This window comes from Labrus mixtus, chromosome 14 (assembly GCF_963584025.1).
Source record: "Labrus mixtus chromosome 14, fLabMix1.1, whole genome shotgun sequence".
Lineage (NCBI taxonomy): Eukaryota > Metazoa > Chordata > Actinopteri > Labriformes > Labridae > Labrus > Labrus mixtus.
Genome location: NC_083625.1, coordinates 26,295,117 through 26,317,075, shown reverse-complemented (window position 1 = coordinate 26,317,075; position 21,959 = coordinate 26,295,117). Strand labels below are relative to the sequence as shown.

General features: G+C 40.3%; 1 protein-coding gene across 5 annotated transcripts in view; it reads left to right on the top strand.

Annotated features, from left to right (window-relative positions):
- Positions 1–21,959, top strand: part of arhgap32b (Rho GTPase activating protein 32b) — a 90,855-nt gene that overhangs the window by 56,335 nt on the left and 12,561 nt on the right. For 2 of the 5 annotated variants that reach the window (XM_061056010.1, XM_061056013.1), the window contains 5 exons: positions 1,937–1,987; positions 3,313–3,387; positions 17,001–17,150; positions 19,607–19,709; positions 20,266–20,410. In XM_061056010.1, the coding sequence (XP_060911993.1) occupies positions 1,937–1,987; positions 3,313–3,387; positions 17,001–17,150; positions 19,607–19,709; positions 20,266–20,410 (524 nt within the window). Of the gene's footprint in view, positions 1–1,936; positions 1,988–3,312; positions 3,388–8,598; positions 8,839–17,000; positions 17,151–19,606; positions 19,710–20,265; positions 20,411–21,959 lie in introns of those variants that run through there. The other 3 variants (XM_061056011.1, XM_061056014.1, XM_061056012.1) reach the window with 3 other exon arrangements.

Here is a 21,959-nt window from a genome sequence, read left to right as displayed (position 1 = left end):
TTTTTTATAGAACTTAATCGAGCTAGTCTTTAATATAAAGTTGACTTAAAGAATTTAGAGATTACATACATTTATGGAGATGTTACAGTGAAAGTAAACCCAGTATTCTGACATCATCCCCTGAAATAGCTCTCTCCTTAATCACGTTATATTGAGTCAGCACTATGCAAATCCACTGGCAAATAACTGAGCTAATCTACTGCGTTCAGGGCAAACACATAAGCTCTTTAGCACGCTCCACAGAGAGTCAAACACAAATACATATCATAAACCCTGCTGGAATGAAAGAGTGGCTGTGATAAAGACTTGAGCTGAACTTGAACTTTGCTCTCACTTGTTCACACTCTGAAATAGCAGCTCACTTCACTAAAGCCGAGCCCTTCTGATCAAACATAAGCGTCCTGTATGAATCCACGTCACCTCTTCCAAATAGAAAAAAGAAGGGATTCAACCAACATGAGTCACTCTCTCAGGGCTGTTTTCTGTGGGCCTGGAGAGCGGAGTCGGGGGTCTCTTCCATCATAAACCCTCTATGACTCTTCAAGGTCTGGAATAAGTGATCACACAGAGAAATCCACACAAACCACAGAGATCATTACAGACGTAGGGTGTTATCAGCTGTGCCAGTCGATTATTGGAGCCTCTCACATTGTGTGACTGATCAGAAATGATTTAACTGTTTCAGCCCACTCCACAGTCCACGACTTTATCTGCCTGCACCCCCCCCTGCTCTTTAGCCATGTTTTAATGCTTTTTCAAATGTTTTCAGTGTTTGCATGTTTCCCTTTTAGTCAGTTGTGCATTTTATCCTCTACAGAGCATCTGCAGGTCAAATATATTAATAAGATACAACATTTAAATGTTCTGTTTTCTTGCTGTGTCCAATCTGATACATTTAAGTACATTTGTTCACATAGACTGTATAAGAAGTTATTGTGACAGCACTTGTTGGTTTGAGGTTGTCTAAATGTCACCAAACAGGAGAGTGAGCTGCAAAGGAGCAAAGATTCTGCACAGGCTAACTTGAAGGCTAACACTAATGCTAACTAGGCAATATCACAATACGAGCATTACAAGATGTCTTTGTTTATCAACCTTCAAAATGTTGAACAACGATATCATACATCACATCTATTTTTCATATTGTGCAGCTCTAGTGCTAGCTTGGTTGATAACTAACATCCATAATTCACAGTAACTGTAATGTTTTTCAGGATGATCATTTTGGCAAAATAAAGAATTTAAACAAAATATAAATTCTGAAAAAATGAATAGCTTACTTCTCAGAATGTCTTTTGGTGCAACCAGTCGCTGAGAAAAGCCATTTTTCAGGTTGTCATGGTAGCAACTTGTCAATCAAAGATAACCATGCCTTAAAGCAGACCCTGTTTTCGCCTCTCCTTTTTTTTTTATTGGACTGTAATTTACAAATTGAACATTGTGCGAATGAAAATAAACTCAAAACTTAAAGTCCTAAGTGAGGTAATAAATCAAGTGGGTGAAGTAGGATCTTTTTGTTTTAATGAACTTCCAAATAGTGACAACCAGTGGTTTTGCCCCCTGCTGGCCAGTGGAAGTAATGCAGGATAAATACACATCTGCATTTTTCACTTTTGTAAACATAATGCTTTGTCCACTTCTTATAGTATTTATGATTTTAATCAGTTCTATCCAAAGCTTAGTAGTAAGCTATCTAAAACCTGCAGATGCTCCGTTGTTATTATATTGAATGAGCTTTATCAAGTTCATTATCAGTATCAGAACAAATAATTATATGTCATTGTATATGAGCTGCCTGTTTATGTGTCCAGACTGCACTGCTTGATCTCCACTGCATTGCATCATTAATACTGTTGTTGTCTCACTGCAGAGGGATGTTTATTTGCATTAGCATGTTTTTGATTTGTTGCTTTTGACTGTGACTCCTCTGCCTCAGCCTCCCCCTGCTCTGGCCTGCAGCCCGCTTCTTGGAGTCTCTTCCCTCCCTGTGCGTGTTGGTATACACACACCTCATCCACCTGTCCACTCAATCTGCCTTTACTGTCTCACACACAAAATGCACCTGCACAAGTATTTAAAGTTATAATCCTGAAGATTTCAAACCTGGTAAATTTGACAATGCCGTTTTTTCTACTGATGTTGTTATTCAGCTGAAATGATCAGCTGCTAAAAGGCTATCATATTTTCATGGCAGCCAAATGAAAAAAATCTCAAGTTAAAATACAAACTGCAATCCAAAAAAAGAGTGAGTAGACATTTATTAACAATGTTAAGTATCTCTATTAAAGCAGCCTTCTAACTATCTGTGCACACTTCTATGGCTGTCAAAGAGCTGAACAAACCACATAGAGAAGGTCTATTTTTATTCCAGCCCTTAAGTCACATATCCACCTCCATATTTGTAAAATCTTTCCCCTCTTCAATTTTTGAGTGGTATCGATCACAAAAATCCCATATTGGTCAGACTCATGTACTGGTTATTACAACAAGTGCAATTTATTACTACAGATCCCAGAAGTCTCTCTTACAAACTCACATTGATTTAACAAAGAAGTTGTGCAATAGTCTTTTCCATCATGCCATAAGCAACTTTCATCTGATTCATGCTGCACGTGGTGCAGGTAGGTTTCCCTTTAAACAGCAGGACACAGTAACAGCGAGATGGTTATCTATGAGGAGATGTGCAGCTCTTTATCAAACACCAGACTGTAAATTGTTTTATGTCCTTTAGCTCCTGAAATATTTACATCTGATCCTGCAGATGTTAGGTTAGCATTAGCAGCGACTCTACACAGCTCTGATCCAAGGTACGGAGAGTCAACAGTAAACTGTGAGGCTGATATCCATCAGATCAGATTAAACACATTACCGCTGTATTACACGCTGCATTGTTTCCTGTGAATCCGTGAGGCGTATAAGGACATCTCAGTGTCAGGCAGAAAACGGTAAACACTGTCACTAACAATGAAAACTTCTACAAAAATATGAACCAAAAAACGGTTTGATTTCATTAATCTTCAGGATTATAACTTTATTATTATATTGAACTCATCATGTAAAAAGGACTTGTTTTGTGTTGAGTTTAAAGTTTCTTTACTTTTATTATAATCATCCTCTTGCCAAACAAATTACTGCTCAAACTTTAAAGTGTCATTTCTATGCATATAGCTGCTGACCTCACAGTGCCAGCTGTACACAGTTGTTCTGTTTTCTAACTTTACATGCTTCTCTCCCTCTGCTGATTCTCTCACGTCTCCGTCATCCATCCATCCATCTGTCTGTCGGTCCATCCCTCCATCCGGCTGCATGCAGACTTGGAGATGGAGAGTGTAATACAGGACAATGCATGGGTGGCCGACCCGCTAAACCACTACAGCATAAGTTCAGGTAGACAAAAATCCTCTGGTGTGCTGCACCGTGATATCCCTTTAACCAAACACTAACAACACAACTCTGTGTGATGTGTCTCTCATACTACTGGTTTGTTTACCTCTTATATTGGGGTTATAGCTTCACAGGGGACAATCGAGTCAGCTGTGACCCGTCTACAACCTTTAACACAGTTGTACACATCATCTCCACACTCTGTTCTGGGACCAATAAGTGTTTAGCCACATGTAGTTTTGCAGCTGTAGTGATACATAGAGCTGGAAGTACTCTTTCTAGTGTGTCTGTCTGTGTGAAACTTTCTCTAATACTTCCTACATTTCAACCTGGTTCCTACTTTTCCTTATTTTGAGTTTAAAAGAATGATAGATACAAACAAGTTTAGGAACTGCTCCAGTCAAGTGTTTCAGCCAATCACAGGTCCACATGGTCCACAGGTGTTTGTTTTTGACACTGACGAACTCAGACTTTATTTAAACTGTTTGAAAAGATCAGAGGACACTTGTGTTTTCTTAAGGTCACATCCTCTTTTTACACAGATTAAAGCTAGTAGCCAAATTTAAAGGCAAAGGCACCGTACTCCTTCACCACAAAGAGGTGTTTTTACCTCAGAGAACACAAGAATGTCTGATCTATGTCTGCCTCAACTAGTTAGTTTATCTTTGTTCTTGTGTTGTGTTGGATAAGAAATAACCTTTTAAAACATCAGTCAGAGTCAGAATCGATTGTATTGCCAACAACGTTTACATTGGAGGAATTTGGAAACCTAATCTTTTGGTGCAAAAATAAACTACACAGAAGTTGAATAGAGAAGTTAAAGGTCATGAAACAGCAGTACTCCTACTGGCAAGGCACCTGAATAGAAAATGATGCAAAGTCCCTCGTCAAGACAACAAAACCCAACAGGTGGTTGAGGCTGCATTAAACAAACACTACTCGAGTGTTCTGTGGTGTAAAAGTGTTTTTGTTAACGGCGTCTGGTGGTTTGGATGAAGATGCATCTCAATCATTCTTATTCAAAACCACCAATAAGTACTCAGTAGACTGTAGATACTTTCTTCAATGTTGTCAGACACATGTGACAACAACCCCAACCTGTCAGTGGAAAAAACAAACGCTTTCATTACACACTCCTCTGTCCTGAAACTGCAACAGTGACAAGACAGCTGCTAGCAAATAAATCTACTGGAACAACTTTCAAACCTATTTGTCATATAGACTCCTATATTAATAATAATTCCCTGGTTTAAACAAACTGGATTTCACTTTGAAGGTCCTGCATATTCCCTCTGCGTGGTAAGACTCTATATATTATAGAACTGTATTTTGAATATGCTCAAGGTCTTGGCAGCATGATTGTACCTGAGTGCTTGGTATTTGTCTAAAGAGTTCAAATGTGCTGTATGTGGAAGTTTTGAGGTTAGATTTCGATGATGGAAAATGCAGCCCCACTTTTCAAATGTTGCTCTCCAAAAGAAATATCCGTCCAGCTGCCTGTTCCTTTTTCTGTGTTGGCCCCCTAAAGGTGTATGCAAATGAGTTCAGGGGTGAGCCAGGTTACTACAGCACGTCTCAAAAGGCTGCTGAATGTACCCTGTGTCTGGACGGGGGCCAGCTGTGTTTGTGTGTTTGGTCGCAGTTGAAAGGCCGAGCAGGGGTGCCACGGCACTGGGCTCTCGACCGGCCTTGATTTATTTAATCCTTTTACAATGAGGGGGCCTGTAAACCCATCCATTGAGCGCTAAGCTTTGTCCTGCAACAGTAAGAATCTCTGTCTGCCTCGCCATGGAGACTGAAAGAGCACATTCCTGCAGGGAGCCGCACGGCACTGGAAAAATATGTGTGCTCTGCCTAGATCTACCGCTCACCACTAACCTTTCCCAGTGAAACCATGGAAATAGTTAGCATGCTGCAGTTAAAGCAAGAAGAAAGAAGCTAGGAGTTATTAGCCTTTTGTCTGTGAGCTTGTGTTGCTCTGCAGTGAAACCAGAGAACAGAGATCACTCTTCTTGACAGTTCAAATAAACTCTTCAGCTGACATGAAATAAAGAGTTGTAGTCTTTGGATAAAAAAAATGGCCGACAGCCGTCTTTCCTCCCCAGACAGCCAAACAGACCCGACCAGTTTCTGACCCAGATGTAAACCTCACCCCCCTCCTCTGTTCCCCTCCTTAGCGCAGGCCTTCTCCACGTCTGGGGACCAGTGATTGGGGCAGCTGTGAGCACACATGAGCCAAGACAGCTGGTTATGTGAGGGAGACAGGAAGTGCACTGAGGAGAGAATGTCTGTGGGACAGAGTAAGATCTGTCCTCAGATCATTTCCCCGGGTCTGTGAGACTTTATGAGATCCCTCGTGTTGCTGTGCAGCTTCAATGAGAGTCTGTTGTTGTTGTTGTTGTTGTTGTTGTGGACCACACCTTAGTTTGGAAGAGGTGATGACGGTTATATTTTAACCTGAAGCACAAAGATGATTTTTTTTAACGAGCAGATTGTAAATGGTTTGCTAAGTAATATCTGGAGTTACATTACACAGAGTCACATTGCATCATTATTGTGCTCTGTTGCATTTTTAAAACAAATTATTTCACACTGTGTTGCTGCAGAGCTACACAGTTAACAGGCGTTTGGGGCAGCAGGTAGGGATTCAGATTTACGGCCGTGTTTATGTTGCACACAGCATGGCGTTCAGCTCCTGTACATTGAACTTTGCATGCGGCTGTAAAACACACTTCCTCGTTGGTTCCACATCCCCCAGTTTGAATCAGACCATTTAGATCCATGCAAAACAGCTGCAGTGCAGTTAATCCCTCACAAAGCTCTCATCCTGTTTGACTTGTGACATCAGAGCTGCACATCCTCTAGAGGTGTTAAACTGCACATTACTAATAGTCCTCAGTCCTGCAGAAGAACCCCACCTCAAGCTAAGTTTCATCAGTTTTCACCCACTGAGATGAAACTGTGATTTATTTTGCTTGGCAACTTAACCGTCCTGGCATTACACATGGATGTGATTCTTCCAGATATACATGAAATTCCAGATTCTCCATCCTGAAACGTTAAACAACAAGACTTTAATTATCAATGGCAGGGTTTTCACACTTAGACTATCTGGGTAGGCCACCAAGGTGTGTTTACAGCTGTCCATTTACCCACCGTTTTAAACATTTTTTTTTTTAAATTATCAGTATAAGATCTCAATTTAAGATTAATTAAATAGCAGACGATCTCTCCTTGCTCTTTACCCCTCGTGTTAGTGTAGCGAGTAGTGACAATGCTCTGCAGCTGATCAGAGAGAGAGCGAGTTGTTTTCAGCGCTACTGCGTGCATAAAACTCTGTAGAAACAAACAAAACTACTTTTAGGTTATTAAAGGAACAGATAAAAAGATGTGTTTCAGTTAGACATCCAAAGGTGTAAAGTCTGTTTTTTTGTTTTTGTCCTTTTCAAAATTTTAGAAAATGTTAAGTTACTAAAACTGTGTACAGTATTCACTCTGAGTTGTTGTAGCAGCATTCAAATATTCTAAAGTAAGGTGATCTTAAAACTGTGCTTGTAGTATATTTACTTTGTTACTGAACGTATCAGAGCTCTTCATGCAAAGATGTTTACTACGACTGTTTATCGCTGTGTTGTTAATCTCGTGTCATGTTTCAGCAATCACATGCAGGGAAAAAGGTCTGACTGCAGTCTTGTGATTCTGGACCGACAACAAATTAGTTTGACTTTATTTTGACTCAGTGTGTCTGCTTAGCGACTAAGCTAGTTAAAGCATTAATAAGATAATGCTTTCAGGGGGTCGTGGGGCCCCTCAGAGGAGGAGAGCGGGTTTAAAGACAGGACATCCAGTATGTTGTTTAAGCCGGACTGAATCCGTCTGACTGTCAGAGAGAGGCAGCCGGAGGTCAGTGGGTCAGCAGTGGTTAAGTCTGAGGGTCTTTCCTCCCACCTGACACCTGAGGAGTTTGAATGAGTCGTCAGTCAGGGAGGATGTGTGAACTGTAAGCAAGGCAGCAGCCAATCAGGGTTCAGTTCAGGGTGAAAGATAATCAGAATAAAAGGAAGTATTAACTACTTCCACTATCATACCAATCGACACAGATTCTCAGTGAAACACATTTATTTGTTAGATTTTGAACTTTGCATTCAGGTCTAGAGATACAAAAAGTCCAGTCACTAAAGTGCTAGTACTAATGACAGTGATGCTATGTTCACTTGCTGTTGGAAATATTAGAATCAAGCTCATGTGTGAGCCAGCAATCTAAACATTCATCTTTAAAATTCCTAATGCACATTTTAATACTGTTTTGTAAAACTGCAGCACAAAGTTGCTTCGAGCTGTTTCTTTCTTTTGTGGCTGTTTTGTATCACAACAGATGTTGGAACAAAGGCACTGTAGCATAGAAATGCAGAAAATCCTCACAAAGTGTACAGCTTCCCTTGGACATGGAGGTGAAAAAGGAGCTCTATGCAGTATAGTGTTTTTCAGAAATTGAAGTGCAGACATGGCAGCAGGTAGTTATGCTTAGACAGTTACAAAAAAAAAACACCTGTGGAAGGCCTTGGTAGATAGTTGTTTACATAATCTGAATAAATTTGACGAAATTAAAACCTTTAATAGCTGGAGACTTATTTTCCTAGGTGCACTTAAAGCTATTGTGAGGAACCTTCAGTTTCAGCTGATTGAGGCGGCCCCTTCGGACAAGGCTTGTGCGTCTTATCTCCTTGCTGATCGGGTCCTTAAGTCTCATCCTTTTTTAATTATCACAGTTGAAAGCGTTGAAACCAGGCTTATTTAAAAACAAAAGGTAATTGGAAAAAATGCATAGGATGCAAAAATAAATTGAAATGTTAAACCCATTTTTTTGTTTATACTTTCTGATGGTTTCAAAGCAAAATGTTTTCAGTAAGGTTTTTTTATGACACAATTTCAGTAATTGAATCAATCAAAAATGTATATTGAGTAAGACGAGTAATTTAGGTTGTATAGATGTGGGGGATATACAGCATTTGAAAGTACTTCAGGAAATGGCATTGCTTTAACCTTAATTACCTTTGACAGTGGTGTGAGACTGGGATTAACAGCCGGTAATTCCCATTTTCCGTGTGCACTTGAAGGCAGCACGTGTGTGGTTGTGATTGGCTGGAGCGGAGCTGTGTGTGTGTGTGTGTGTGTGTGTGTGTGTGTGTGTGTGTGTGTGCGTGCGTGTGTGTGTGTTTGTGTGTGTGTGTGGATACTCGCTGACGGAGCAAAGAGGAAAGTCTGCGGAGCTTCTAGTCGTTCTGTCTGAACTTTTATCTTTATCTTTGTCGCTTGGTTACAGAGAGTTAGTGGATATTTGCGGGTTTTAGAGTTTGTTTTCGCTGTTTTGTTTGTGTACGGTTAACAACAGACATTGAGCTTTAGCTGCACTTCGGACTCCTGAGAAGCCAAGTCCGGCGTTATGACGCGAAGGTAAGAAAATGTTTTAGATTATGTCCAGCTATATATTTTTCTTATAAACTTTTCATTTTTAGGACTCTGGGTATCTTTAAACGTATCATTCATGCATGTTGTTTTATTGTAAATAAACGATGTGAGGAGGGACTCACTGCAGCGAGGGAGGCAATGGGGAAAATATTACTCCTTCCTCATATGACTCCACATTTTTTCCAATCCCTCTCATTGCCCTCGTTTGATAACATATGAATAGTTGAAGCTCTTCTCGTGTGTTAAAAAGTTCAGAAATACATTAGAGAGTGAATCCTAGATCAGTACAATCACCAGCCAGGTCTTTAATGGGTTCAGTTCTCCATCACTGGATTCTGTTAAATACTTGTAATGATTTTTTTTTTCTATTTAAAAAAAGATGTTCTCAAGTTTAAAAGTTGATCCTGACACTGATGATGGAAAATCTGAAGATCAGTTCAGTCGTGCATGGAAAAATAATATATTTAGTTTCTTCTACACCACACACACTTTTCTCCTCACAGAGTTTACTGTCACTCATGATCGTTTTAAAACAGTCACAGGCACACACTGCTCTGTTGTTTACACAATGAACACCCGTCCAGAAACACCATCCGGAGTGGTGTTATGAGGCCGTGTTAATGGGTGTAAACACTCACACTCCCAGTGTAATGTTCTGGTTTTCACTTGTCTGTCTCGGTTTATTGTGATATGGTGAATTAGAAATTGAGATTATTGTAGCCCTTGGTATGCTTTTTTGTTTCTCTGAAAGTCAGTATACAGGAAGTGGATGTGCCACTGTGTGACTTCAGCCACTGGTTTGTAGGCTCCAATAAAGAAATAAAAAATCAAGTAAGGCATTTTAGTCCTTGTGATCTTAATTTGGTTTTCTGGAGCCACAAGGGATCATATTTGTTCATGAAGGTGGAGCTGATGAGGAGTGACAGTATGGCTAAAGCTACAAAGCCTGTGCATGTGGCTTATTCATAAGATGACACATTAGTTAGGAAATAATTCTGTTTCCCACAAGTATCAATTACAATGAGATAGTAGCTGGCCAGAGTTGTTTATTAACCTCGAGAAAGTAAGAGAACGTGTGGAACATACCATCCTCTTTGGGAACCTGCACACTTCTCTGTGAGCAGAAATGATATACAATGGGTAACAAAACAAAGAAGAACTTATCTTCACTGCAGATTAAGAACAACAATCATGGCTGCACCAGTGACCTGGGTAGATCAATGTATGAGAAACTCAAGCCAGGTAATAACACTCATACCTGATAATTAGTGCTAAAATATAGACGATACAACATATAATGTCACTCAAGTCCTACTAATTGTGCAATATTTGCATGACATCATCTCCAAATGACATCAACAACACAAACATGGCTGAATAAACTGAGACACAGTATCATCATTCACCTGTCACACACAATGTAGCCACACCCCTTTATTATATACAGCTTTCAAACCTAATTTATTTAAACCTTTGTACAGTTGTCCTGAATAAAGAAATGACCGATATTGACAAAACGATTATTGTTCCAGGCTGTAAACATGTCTAATCCAGGTCGAAATTGGGCATTTACAAATGAGGTTTTATGGGGAATGACCCGCTTTTATAATTCGCCTCAAGTGGCCATTTAAGGAAATGCAGTTATTGGCATGTCAGCATCAGCTTTATTATCCAGACCCAAAGATTGCAGTTTAATTTAAAGTTGTGTAGATACAATAGTATGGCAGACACTGTCTCGGGCAACAATATTTACTCTCCTGACTGTGAAACTCTATTTTTCTACAAAACTGTCTTCAGAAAGAGGCAGCTTAAAGTTTGAATCACCTATCACATCTAAAACACGTTTAGTCCTTCGTCCCAGGCATCACATTGCAGCCAAAACCCTTTTACTCACAACATGAAAAAAATCCTGAAACATAGGTTGTATTAATTTCCAACCAATCTTTAATGGTTTTGTTTAAGATCAACAGTGAAGAGGGGAGAGAAGTTTGAATGTCCCGCTCTGTTGCCTTCATGGGCGTGCATGTCTGTTGAGTCCGGAGGGGGTTAAGGCTGAAGTCAAAGGACTGAGCTTAGAGCATTGTGAAGCCTTACAGATCTGCTGCCACGCCCACTGCTGGTTGTGTATTCATTTAACAGTGATACACAGAGTGTGTATCAAATATCTCAGCATACAGTCCTCTGATTGGCTCTACTGTGCCGCTGCTCTACTTTGGAAAGCCATGGCACACTGTTTTGTTTTTCCTTAAGATTCTTATAAAGCTCCCCTCTGACTGGTTGGAATGAGTCTGTCTATCTGTCTACCATTTCATCTGTAATTGTTCCTTCAGGAATGCTTGGCCCCTTTCCTCCTCTCCCTCGGCTTGTCATGTCCCCTGCCTCTGTCGGTGCTCTCATGGGGAAAAGCCTCGTCATAGTCACAGTCAGTTCAAGGCAGCAGCAGCTTAGAGCTGTCGGTGTTATTGGACACTATAACCTCATTCTCTGTGTTTAACTCTGTCCTATCTGCAGGCTCTGTTATTCATGCAAATGTAAGCTAGGCAAAGTGAATCGCATTTCCCTGCAAAGAAGCCCTGGATTGTTTGTCATATTTCAAATACAAAAATATTCACCATTAATTTACCACTTGCAAAAAAAAATACATATTTTGCAGAAAAGTTTTAACCTCAGTTTGTGCTAAAAGGGTAATGTTTCATAGAGGTTTAAAAGGTATGTAGTTGTTGCGATGGTGTGACTGGAGAGTAGAGGTGCAGCTTGAATTAATTTGCTCTCTGCTGCTTCCCCCGGTGAATCTCAATCAATCAATCATCATTTGTATAGCGCCAGTTCATAACAAGTGTTATCTCTAGATGCTTTTAAAAAAAGGGCGGGTAAAAGACCTTACTCATTGTTAAGCAAAATGGGATGGGGGAGATGGGAGTCACCTCGGCCTCTTATCACCTGTCAGTTTCCGTCGTTCTCCTCGAGGCTTTGGCTGACAGGTCAGGTCTGCTCCTATTTGGCAGGTGCTGTGTTGAACCAACAACCCCCAGTCAGGTACTGGTCCTGACCAGTTGTCTCTGTCCCCACCTTTCAATCTAAAGGTACACCTGGTCAAGTCTTCAAGTCTGTGTATTGAAGACACTGTGGTTGGTATGACTGTACTAATCAACCTGAGGAAACAGAAGTATAAGGTCATTTATGTCTCTGGAGAAGTCTCAGAAAACACCCCTGATGGTGTCTTCAGGTAGTGATGTTGACAGAGTTCTTTTATAATTGAGGCTTCAGTTAACAGATTTATAATTGAAAGCCCTTTGATTGTGGAGTATGACGATGAGTGTTCACCTAGGAAAGAGGGTCTAATGGACATTTTCCAGTTAAATAATGAAAGAGGACAGATTCAGGACTATAAGTCAGATTATCTCTCCCCTGCAAGACTCCCAACTTTATAAAATGGCAACTCTTAAGTCATAGGAGGACCTCTTTGAAGACCCTAAGCAGTAAATCAGTGCTACGTCACAGACTAAATTGCTTATTTTTTTAATTTTTAAAGTCTATCTTCATAAAACTTAAATGGCCTTACCGCCCGTGTTTCAGCAGCGAGTGTGTCAGAGACAGTGTCACTGTGTTCAGAGCTGCTGGCCTCAGGCTGTCGTCTGCTCTGACACTCAGCAGATGGAGTCTCCGGTTCAGTGTCATGCCTGTCACTACACCCCTCTTCCTCACGTCGTACACTCAGTCTGTGCTCCTAAATAAAAGCGACGTGTCAGTGTAAGCCAGCACATTTGCACAGTCAGCCCCCCCCCCTCCTCTCATGATACTGAAGGCTCTTTTGATGCCTGAACTGTGAGTAAACAAAGCTGCCTCAGCGTTTCTGTGTGCTGGTACAGAAGGAGTTTCTCCCTCAGGGGTCAATTGTAGCTCCAGTTTCTTCTGAAATGGAACGATGGCTCTTGTTTGATGACGCCGGCTCAGAGGATCGCTGTTTGTTCAGTATTGATTGAGCTGCTTCATTAAAACTGTACACTATAGAGACTCAGGTCTCAAAAGTTTGTTTCAGGCGTTCATTATTTACTTGAAGGGCTGAGGAAGTTAGAGAGCTGTATGGGCAATTATTTTACTAGCACGAGGTGCTGCTGTGTGAGTTTCATCAGGTAAAACAATTCAGATTTAGAAAACATTCATTGAAACATAAATTGAATTATCATTAGCCGCTACCTTAAAAACACACTACACTGAGGGATGTGTTTCAGGAGTAAAGTACTGATTGAACCCCCCAGTGTTCTCTAAAGGACTGTCTGTCAGACATCCATGTTTTGATTTTCACTGCTGTATTTTTGTTGAACTCTTAAACCTGCTGGAGGACTGCAATGTCAGGACATTTAGCTCCCTATATTTTCAGTAGCTTACTTTTCACAGATGCACCTCACAGCGGGAGACTCAGTGTCAGACATGCTATCAAAATTTAAAAGACTTTGGCTTAGGTGAGTGAGGGCTGGGGGGCTGCGTAAAGCATGCAGCAGAAGTAGTCTTCAGAAAAGGTGACGGTTTCTGTGTTAACATCACTTCAACATGTACAAGAATGTTTCCTCAAACGTCAAACTAATGCCAACTGAGGTGAATATAGAAGTATAAAGCTGAGAAGCTCCAATCAACTTGAACGTCGACCCCCTGACCGCTCACTCGCCATAAATCTTCCAGACTCTAACCTGCAGAGTTCAGACATCAACTCAAACTGACTTCACATGAACTTTTTACTGCTAGGGGGCAAAATCAGGGTGAACGGATTGGGCTGTTTATGTTTGTACATGGACACCTCCTTGACAATTTTCAAGGAGTTTTCAGAAGTGCAGTGGATGTGTGAAAGCAGCTAGAGAGACACAGCTCACTGATTTGTAATGTCACACAGCAGCAGGTCTGTTTGTTTACAGAGGACGATACCGCTCAAATATTCCAGTCCTCGGTAAAGCTTTAAGAATGGTGACCGCTGAAGGGTCAGTTCAAGACTTCTTGAAGACTCGAGAATCAGCTGACAAAATGTGAGTCAACTCGGGGTGTTGTCTGCTGATGATTTGAATCACTTTTGGCTGCCTGGTCTTATGTATGAAGGGGCTTTATGAATAAAGCTGAGTTGAGTTGAATCATTGTTTTTTTTAGCTTGCAGCCAACTCCAAGGCAAAGATTTCTTTAAATGTCAGTCTTGTTTTTATCACCTACTGACCCCTTTCATTGATCATCACACAGCTCCCTCTGACATTAAAACACTATATTGTAAAATTATTTCACATGCATTGTAGTTGTCTTATACCAGTTAATGGCCTCTGATCGAAGCTGGTTTTGCCCTTGGATGTGTTTTATTCAAAAGAACAAACAAGTTAAATAATAAAAAATACAAACTCTCCCACTAAAATGTTTCTGAAATGTCTCTATGCCTAGTCACTGTGTGTGGATATTGTTGTTAGTATTCTGCCGGCACAATGAGAAACCATTAGATTAATGCAGCTACAGAGTCAGCTCATTAGTTTCACTCTGGTCCTGATGTTTTAATTTTAAATGTACTTGACGGACTGTCACTAAGTGTGCAGCACACAGTCGACCTCCACAGTGTCCATTTAGCATGCAAACCAACAGCCTCTCAGCCTCTCTCTCATTCCTAACTCATGGTCTAAGTTTACACAGAAGATGTTTTCAGTGATGATATTCATCACAGCACATGTGTGTGAATCATAGTGTCATCACTTCTGACAAATAAAAAGCGCTGTGAGGAAACATGCTGCCTGAACACTTCTTTTATATTCTTGTTATCGTCTAAACAGAAAATTGAATGTCAGCTTTTTGTAACTCAGCTTGTTCTGTTTTTAATGGACTTCTGAAAACTCTGGCCTTTCACTTTGAAGCAGAGCTCAGCAAGGTACCGACATTTAATCTGCATATCTCTAAAATGATTCACAGAACTGAATTATAAACACATTGTTCATTTTCTACCTGTGTGTTTGTGTTGGTCTGAAGTCCTGAGCAGGTAGAGAAAATATGATGAGCAGGTTGTGAAAAGCATCAGAGGAGTAGATTGTTGTGTGATGGACCGTGACTATGAGCAGTTAAAGGAATGTGTCCTGAAATACAAATAAAAACACTTCCTCTTTAGCCCGCAGCGTCTCTGAGAAGTTGTTGTGATTGCGATGTTATCAGAGATAAAGTTTAACACGGTGCGCTGACAGAGAACAATGATCGTCGGTCAGGCAGGCAGTGAACGTTTGTATTGCTGTCTTCAGTTGGTAAATATAAACAATTGTATCTGGGTTGATGTTTTTCCTGTTTTTAATGCTTGAAATGTGTTTGCTGATTTCTCCATCTTCTTAAAATGGATTCAGGCATTCGGAAAGGGGAGCTTTGCGATGGTAGACGACACATTAAATGAGGTCTAATGAGCTGTTGGTCTTTGTCTTTGTGAAGCAGGGTTGGGCCATGTGAGAAACCTGACGATGGACAATGATATGGTTGTTTCGGGGAGAGGCACTTTTGTACAGAAAGCTGAACGAGAGCAACAGTAGGAAAGGCTGTAAAATGTACAATGTGCGAATCCTAAAATGACCCCAAACACATCAACTTAACTTCTGTTACTACGTGCCCTTTGTTGCCACGGTGACCTCCTCTTCAACTGACCGTGATGTCAGCAGGAGTGATGCTTGGAGGTGTGCTGGGATTTCATCACTTTACACTACTATGAACGAGATGCATATTTTGACTTGCTGATTTTGGCCGTGTGGAAACTAATGTAGAAGCATTAAACAAGTCTTGGAGTCAAAACCTGAAACTCATGTAGGCCGATTCAGGAGATGAGCTATAAACTAAAGCGATATCCTTTTAAAGAGGCGGCCTTTAAGGGCTCAGTGGTCGATGATTCTTCAGCCATTACTGATGGTTGATTTCATCATCACTTGGTCCAACTGGAGTACGAGGGGGCAGCACAAAGAGAGCGATCACAGATGATCAAAGAGAGACAAGTGGGGGGAAAAAGATGAGAACCAAGACTAAAGGTTTTACTTAAAGCTGTGACAGGAGATATACAATCAAGAGAAAAGATGGACACAAGAACCAAGAGACAACTTTGAGACATAGTTTTGTTTTTTAGATGTTTGAGGTCTGAACAGTTCAGTGAAGGAGTGAAAAACAAAGAGGAAAGCACAACCAATGCTGGTTTCAGAGAGTTCACATAGGGGTTATTCTGAGAAATATCAGGATTAATGGGAGTCTTTTTAAAAATGTACTTAAATATTCAAACAGTGATTACATTTTAAAGATGTGGATAAAATTTTCAACGTTGCAGTAATTATTTTTAAATAATTATCTGCAGAGCTCTTGAGTATTTTCCACATGACATCTGCCTTGATGTTCACCTGCGGTCCAGTCAACATTGTGTGCTCAGAGGAAAACTTTGATTAAAACTGTTTGAGCGTGATGTCTTATATTCTATTACTGATTTTTATGTCTGGGGGACGGCTTGATCTGAGTCCATTTTCAGTGAAAGGAATAATTGATGCCTTTATCAGTCACAATCGAGTGGAAAAACACTCAGCTACTCTCATCTCACCAGTGTCTAACAGAGTGAGATTTTCAGTAAAAAGATTTTTTTGAACAAACGTCTGAAGTCGAGCGCTGAGGCCTGCTTTATTGTTCCCTCCTCCTAAAAAATGCAGATATTTTGATTCACTTGATAGCCTTTCCACATCTCTGTGAAGCAGAGAAAGACTGGTTTGTAGTTTAAGAAGCTTATGAGACCTCTCTTTCCCAGACAGAGAATCTGATTAATGCTGTTTGGGGTTTTAAAGTAGGTCTGCTGCTTTTTTTGTCTTGTTCTGAAGGGGAGCTGAGGATACTGGTGTTGGATGTGGAGGATTCCTTTGTAGTTGCCCGGGAGGTGGTATTTAAGAACCAAGCTTTAGCCTCCAGGAAACTACACATGCATAAAAGAAGGGTTTGCATGAGAATGAAGCTGAAATACACAATGGGACAATCCTGAGCAGCTTGTATGAGCTTTCACTCCAGTGCACACAGACACATCTTGTGTGAAATCTGATCCAGAGTCAAACCCACACTTACTGTAGAGAAGTAAACAGCTGTGTGAGCAACCTAACATGTGTCCTTTCCTTCCTTTCCTCGTTCTTCAGTGTCTAAGAAGCACGGCAAGCTGATCACCTTCCTGCGCACCTTCATGAAGTCCCGGCCCACCAAGCAGAAGCTGAAGCAGAGAGGCATCCTCCGGGAGAGGGTGTTCGGCTGCGACCTCGGAGAACACCTCCTCAACTCGGCACACGATGGTGAGGAATACGAAGGCACGTCTCTTGGATCCATTCATGCTTTTATGTCATCGTTACAAATTCTTAAATAATGTCCAGAGCCTTGCGGTAGAGACATGAGAACTTTATCTTTTAAGCCATACAGTAGAGACATTCATAAACCCCTCTCATATTGTCCTGAGGAGAGAAACCATTCATCTGAACTTTGAGCAAACTTTTCCTGTGAATTCTGGATTATTTGCAGGACCTGAATGTCCTGAAACAGTGGCAGCATGATGTGCCTCAGGTCACTGGACTGACATTGCTCGTCCTGAGATGTGATTATCACACATACGCACGGTGTCACAGCTATACATCACTCAGACTTAGTTCTCAGTGACAGAGAATGAAGATAATGGTTTGATGATTATTATGTATCATCCGCTCACACCGGTCTAATGATGCTGCTGAAGCCTGATCAATAACTTCATTTCATGTTAATGGAACATGTCCCTCGTATCTCTTCAGCACATTTTCACGTCCATTAAAGGCTGTCAGTGTGCAGATTAGTGACACATTCATGGGTGAAAGAGTCTGACCCTGACCTGTAAATTCTCTCTCACCTTGAGAGATAAGCTGCTCTGTCTCGTTTGGGTCAAAAGATCGAGGTTTTAACTGCTTCAGTGGATTGTAAAAAATCTTTGCTATGGGGTGAGAGAAACAATAAATTACTATAAATCGTATCTTTAACTCTGCTACTTTATAGACGCAGAGGTTGAAGGTTGAAGCTGCTTTTACTCTGGTGATATTTAACTTGTTAAACTAAAACTGATCACCACAATGCAGGGCGTGATGATACTGGTTTAAGGTTTTAACTGGGAGCTCTATTATCCACAGAAGTCTCCTGCTTCTTGAAATAAATCAGGTTTGAATTAAACAGTTTGATGTATAGATTACTTTGTCTCTGATGCTTTTCAGATATGTCAGGAGATCCTGCAGCTGCTGCTAACATTAGCTCATCCTGTTACATATCTCAGATACTTTAAATACAGACTCGAACAAATAGGTGATCTGGACTAGTAACTCTAAGAGTAAACAGCTGCAAATGTTTTAACAGCTGGCGCTTATGGAAAACTCTGAAATAATACACTGAATGGCGAAAGAGATGGAAATTATTTAGTGTGAGTGTGTGTGTGTTTTCTGTCTGTGTGGACCGAGTGACGGCTAAGTTTGCAGTCAAAACTAAATCATCTTGATCATCACTTTAAGAAATCCAAACCTCTCCCATATAAGTAACGTTTCCCTAAGGACAAGTTAGAGCCAAATAATCTGTTCCATAGAAACGTCTTTACATTCACTTTTAATCACATTGTGAGTGGTTCACCTCACGACCAATCGGAGACCTGCCCACTTCATTCATATCTCTTATTAGCTTTGCACTACTTTTCCAGATCGAGATTCTGCTTTACCAGAATGATGTGAGTCAGATTTTATAAAGTATCCTTTTTCTTCTCATTTGAATAAAAAAAATACTACAGTGATGAAATATACCAGAAGTTTACAAGTTGTCCCTGCTGGGTTTAATTACTGCAGCTTCTCTACACTTAAACATCCAAACTGTGGAGGTCGAGGAGGAAGGATATGATAGTTAGACCAAACATTTCTGCCTCATGCTGGTGTAAATGTTTTCACTTCCACTCAGCCGCTGTTTGAGAGTGCAGTACATTAATCAGCTGACGATTCATCGATACTCTATACTCAGGATGAAGGATCCACTTCATCTTTAAAATCACCTGAACGCTTTGCTTTTAATGTCGTTTAATAAGAATTTAAGACGATGACTTCATGTTGTGTGTTCACCGTTGAGTCTACATTCAAACACACATCTCTTTGCGATAAGAGGAATAAAACCTTCCTAGATAAGGGATGTATCCTCCCTCTCCGTCCTCTCTTCTGCTGCAGACTAGTTTACTCACATCTCTGCTTGTTTTCTCTGGAAATATGTGTGGAATTTGTCTAAACAGCTGCTTAAGCCAATGTCCCTCTCTGTGTCATCCTCTAAATGATGTGTGAGCTGTGGGAGGCCTGGGAGCCTCCTTATACACACACACAATCCTTATCTCACACTCACACACACATAAATAACATGTCATGAGTGTGTGGTTCACGTTTGCAGAAGAAGAATGAAGAAGTTCTGTCTTTTCTTATTCACACAAGCTGGGTGACTGTGATTGACTGCCTGTTTGATTCATCCAGAAAACTCTAAATAAATATGAAATGTGTTCAAATCCAACCTAAAGCACCAAAATAAAGAGAGACATATTTTTGTATACTCATCTTTAGATATTTGTGTTTCTCAAGATTCAGATGTCTCACACTCACTCAGAAAGTGCTTTTCCCTCTGAAATCTTGTGAAGTTATACATATTGTTCTTGACTTTTTTGCAGACTGAAAAATTCATGACTGATGCCTGACACCATTTTTTTTCTTCTTTGCAGTGCCCCAGGTCCTCAAGAGCTGCACCGAGTTCATTGAGAAGCACGGTGTGGTGGACGGCATATACCGCCTCTCTGGAATTGCCTCAAATATCCAAAAGTTACGGTATGAGATACACACACACACACACACACACACACACACACATATATATGTCCTGTTTGTTTTGCACCTGGAAAAAAGTGTTTATCGGGATATCCACCCTGTGCGTGCTGCTTCTACAGAAGTTTCCTTTGTCATATGAAGAGCTCACAATCCTAATCCCATAATAACCCTCATCTCATAGACAGGCTGAGAACACCTGAATTCCTTCCAGGATTAATGTGTCTGTATAAGATTAAAAAAAGAAAGATGATGTGGAGTGAACTCACAACAATTTGGGATCTCATAAAAAAGCTGTTGACATGTGGAAATGTAAGGGTATTTTCTTTATTTTGTCTATGATATAAACTGTATATGTGTTATATGGAAGTTTAAAAATCGGGTATTATGACGACCCTACTTTTAACCGACATTAGGAGGTTAGAAGTTTCTTCAGGCACAAATCAATCATTTCCTCTCCTGAGATCTCACCAAAAGCATTTTGTCTTTCACTGCTGTATTTTTCCTCAGAAGAACTCAGGGTTATGACTCTGTCCTCTCTCTCTCTCTCTTTCACCAGACACGAGTTTGACTCGGAGCAGATCCCCGACCTGACCAAAGATGTTTACATCCAGGACATCCACTGCGTCGGCTCGCTGTGTAAGCTCTACTTCAGAGAGCTGCCCAACCCCCTGCTCACCTACCAGCTCTACGAGAAATTCTCTGTGAGTAAAGATGGAGCAGGGTTAAATACTTCTCACACACACTCTTCTTGCACTAATGTGTGGAAACAAGTCTGCTGACTTTAACAACACCTGACTTTAGAGCTTGTTTGGAGCTGTTGTTCTCAGCTGGTCTAAGCTCAGGACCCCCCCCCCAACACCTCCTTATTGACAAATCACCACCCAAACCTCCAAAAAACTATCAACCTCTCGTTTTATTTCAAAAGAAATGGTTCAGTTTGGACATGAAACAGAACCGAAATGTTAGCAAGTGGATTTTTCTAATTGTCTTGTCAAAAAAAAAATCTCCTTTTACTTCAGTTACTTGAAGTAAGATAAAGATCTAGTTTAAAGAAACTTAAAAATGTAAACTGCTTGCTGCATTGGCAGATATTTTAACTCGTAACAAGCAATTCAGGTTTTTACTTTTGCTCAGAATATCTTGAAATAAGATTTTCATCTGGACTTTTAGAGTGAAATGTGGCGTGATGAGATATTTGTGACAAGAAATATCACAAATTGTAAGATTTGAGTTTTTAACAGTAGATAATGAAGGCAATAACATGAAATGTGTGCATGTCTGATCCCACTTGAGTTTTTGCAGATCCCGCATCACAAATCACAGCAGTAAAACGGTCATCTCTGAAAGGAGTCAACTTATTTGTCTTTAAACAGAGTTTGGTTTCAAAATGCTGTTTCAGGCTTCATGCTGTCATGTGCACTTCACAGCACAAAACACTTGTCATGGTAAGAAGACCCACACTTCATGTCATACCTGTCTTTCCTTGATGAACTGACTTCATAAAAACATCAACATCAACAAACTTCAAGTTTTATTGATTTTTGTTTGTGCAAACAAGACATTTTTATGCACGTTAGAATATGACTTTCTGCAACTAGTAAGATGGGTAAAAAAATCAGGAATGAAACAGCCATGGTTAGAGGAGTCCATTATGAAAGAAGGGAGTATACAGATCCAGTATCTTGAAGTTTGTGTTAGTCCATAAGAATTTCTCACTGTGTCATAAATCATCCATTTCTTTCATTTGCTGTTGAAAGACATTTTCTCTCAGTCTTGGATAAAAGGTAATTTTTTCCAAAGTACAAATCTCTCTCTCTATTTAAAACCACTGTTTTACATCAGGGGATCAGACGTGCACCAGCTTCTTGTTATTGCCTTCATTATCTATCGTTCAATGTCTATCATTATTAAACACACAATCACTTGTATACTTTAAATCCCATAGGTATTACATATCCCAGGATATTTTATTATATTATTTACATTTTCCAGAATGAGTGTCGTTTTTGGAAAACCCTGAAGATCTCTATTCCCTCATATCTGCCAACATGATTGTTGTGAACCAGTTTTTTAACTCTTTATTTTAGATGAAGTAGCAAGTTTGTTTTTTCCACACAAACTCCCTCTGCGTCCTTGAATCTGCCGTGATATGTTGGATTTTACATTAAAAAACAAACTTTGCATATTATAGTGGTTGGCAGCCAGCGTCCACCTTCTGTGTCGGAGTGTGAACAGACTTCCCATAGTAAA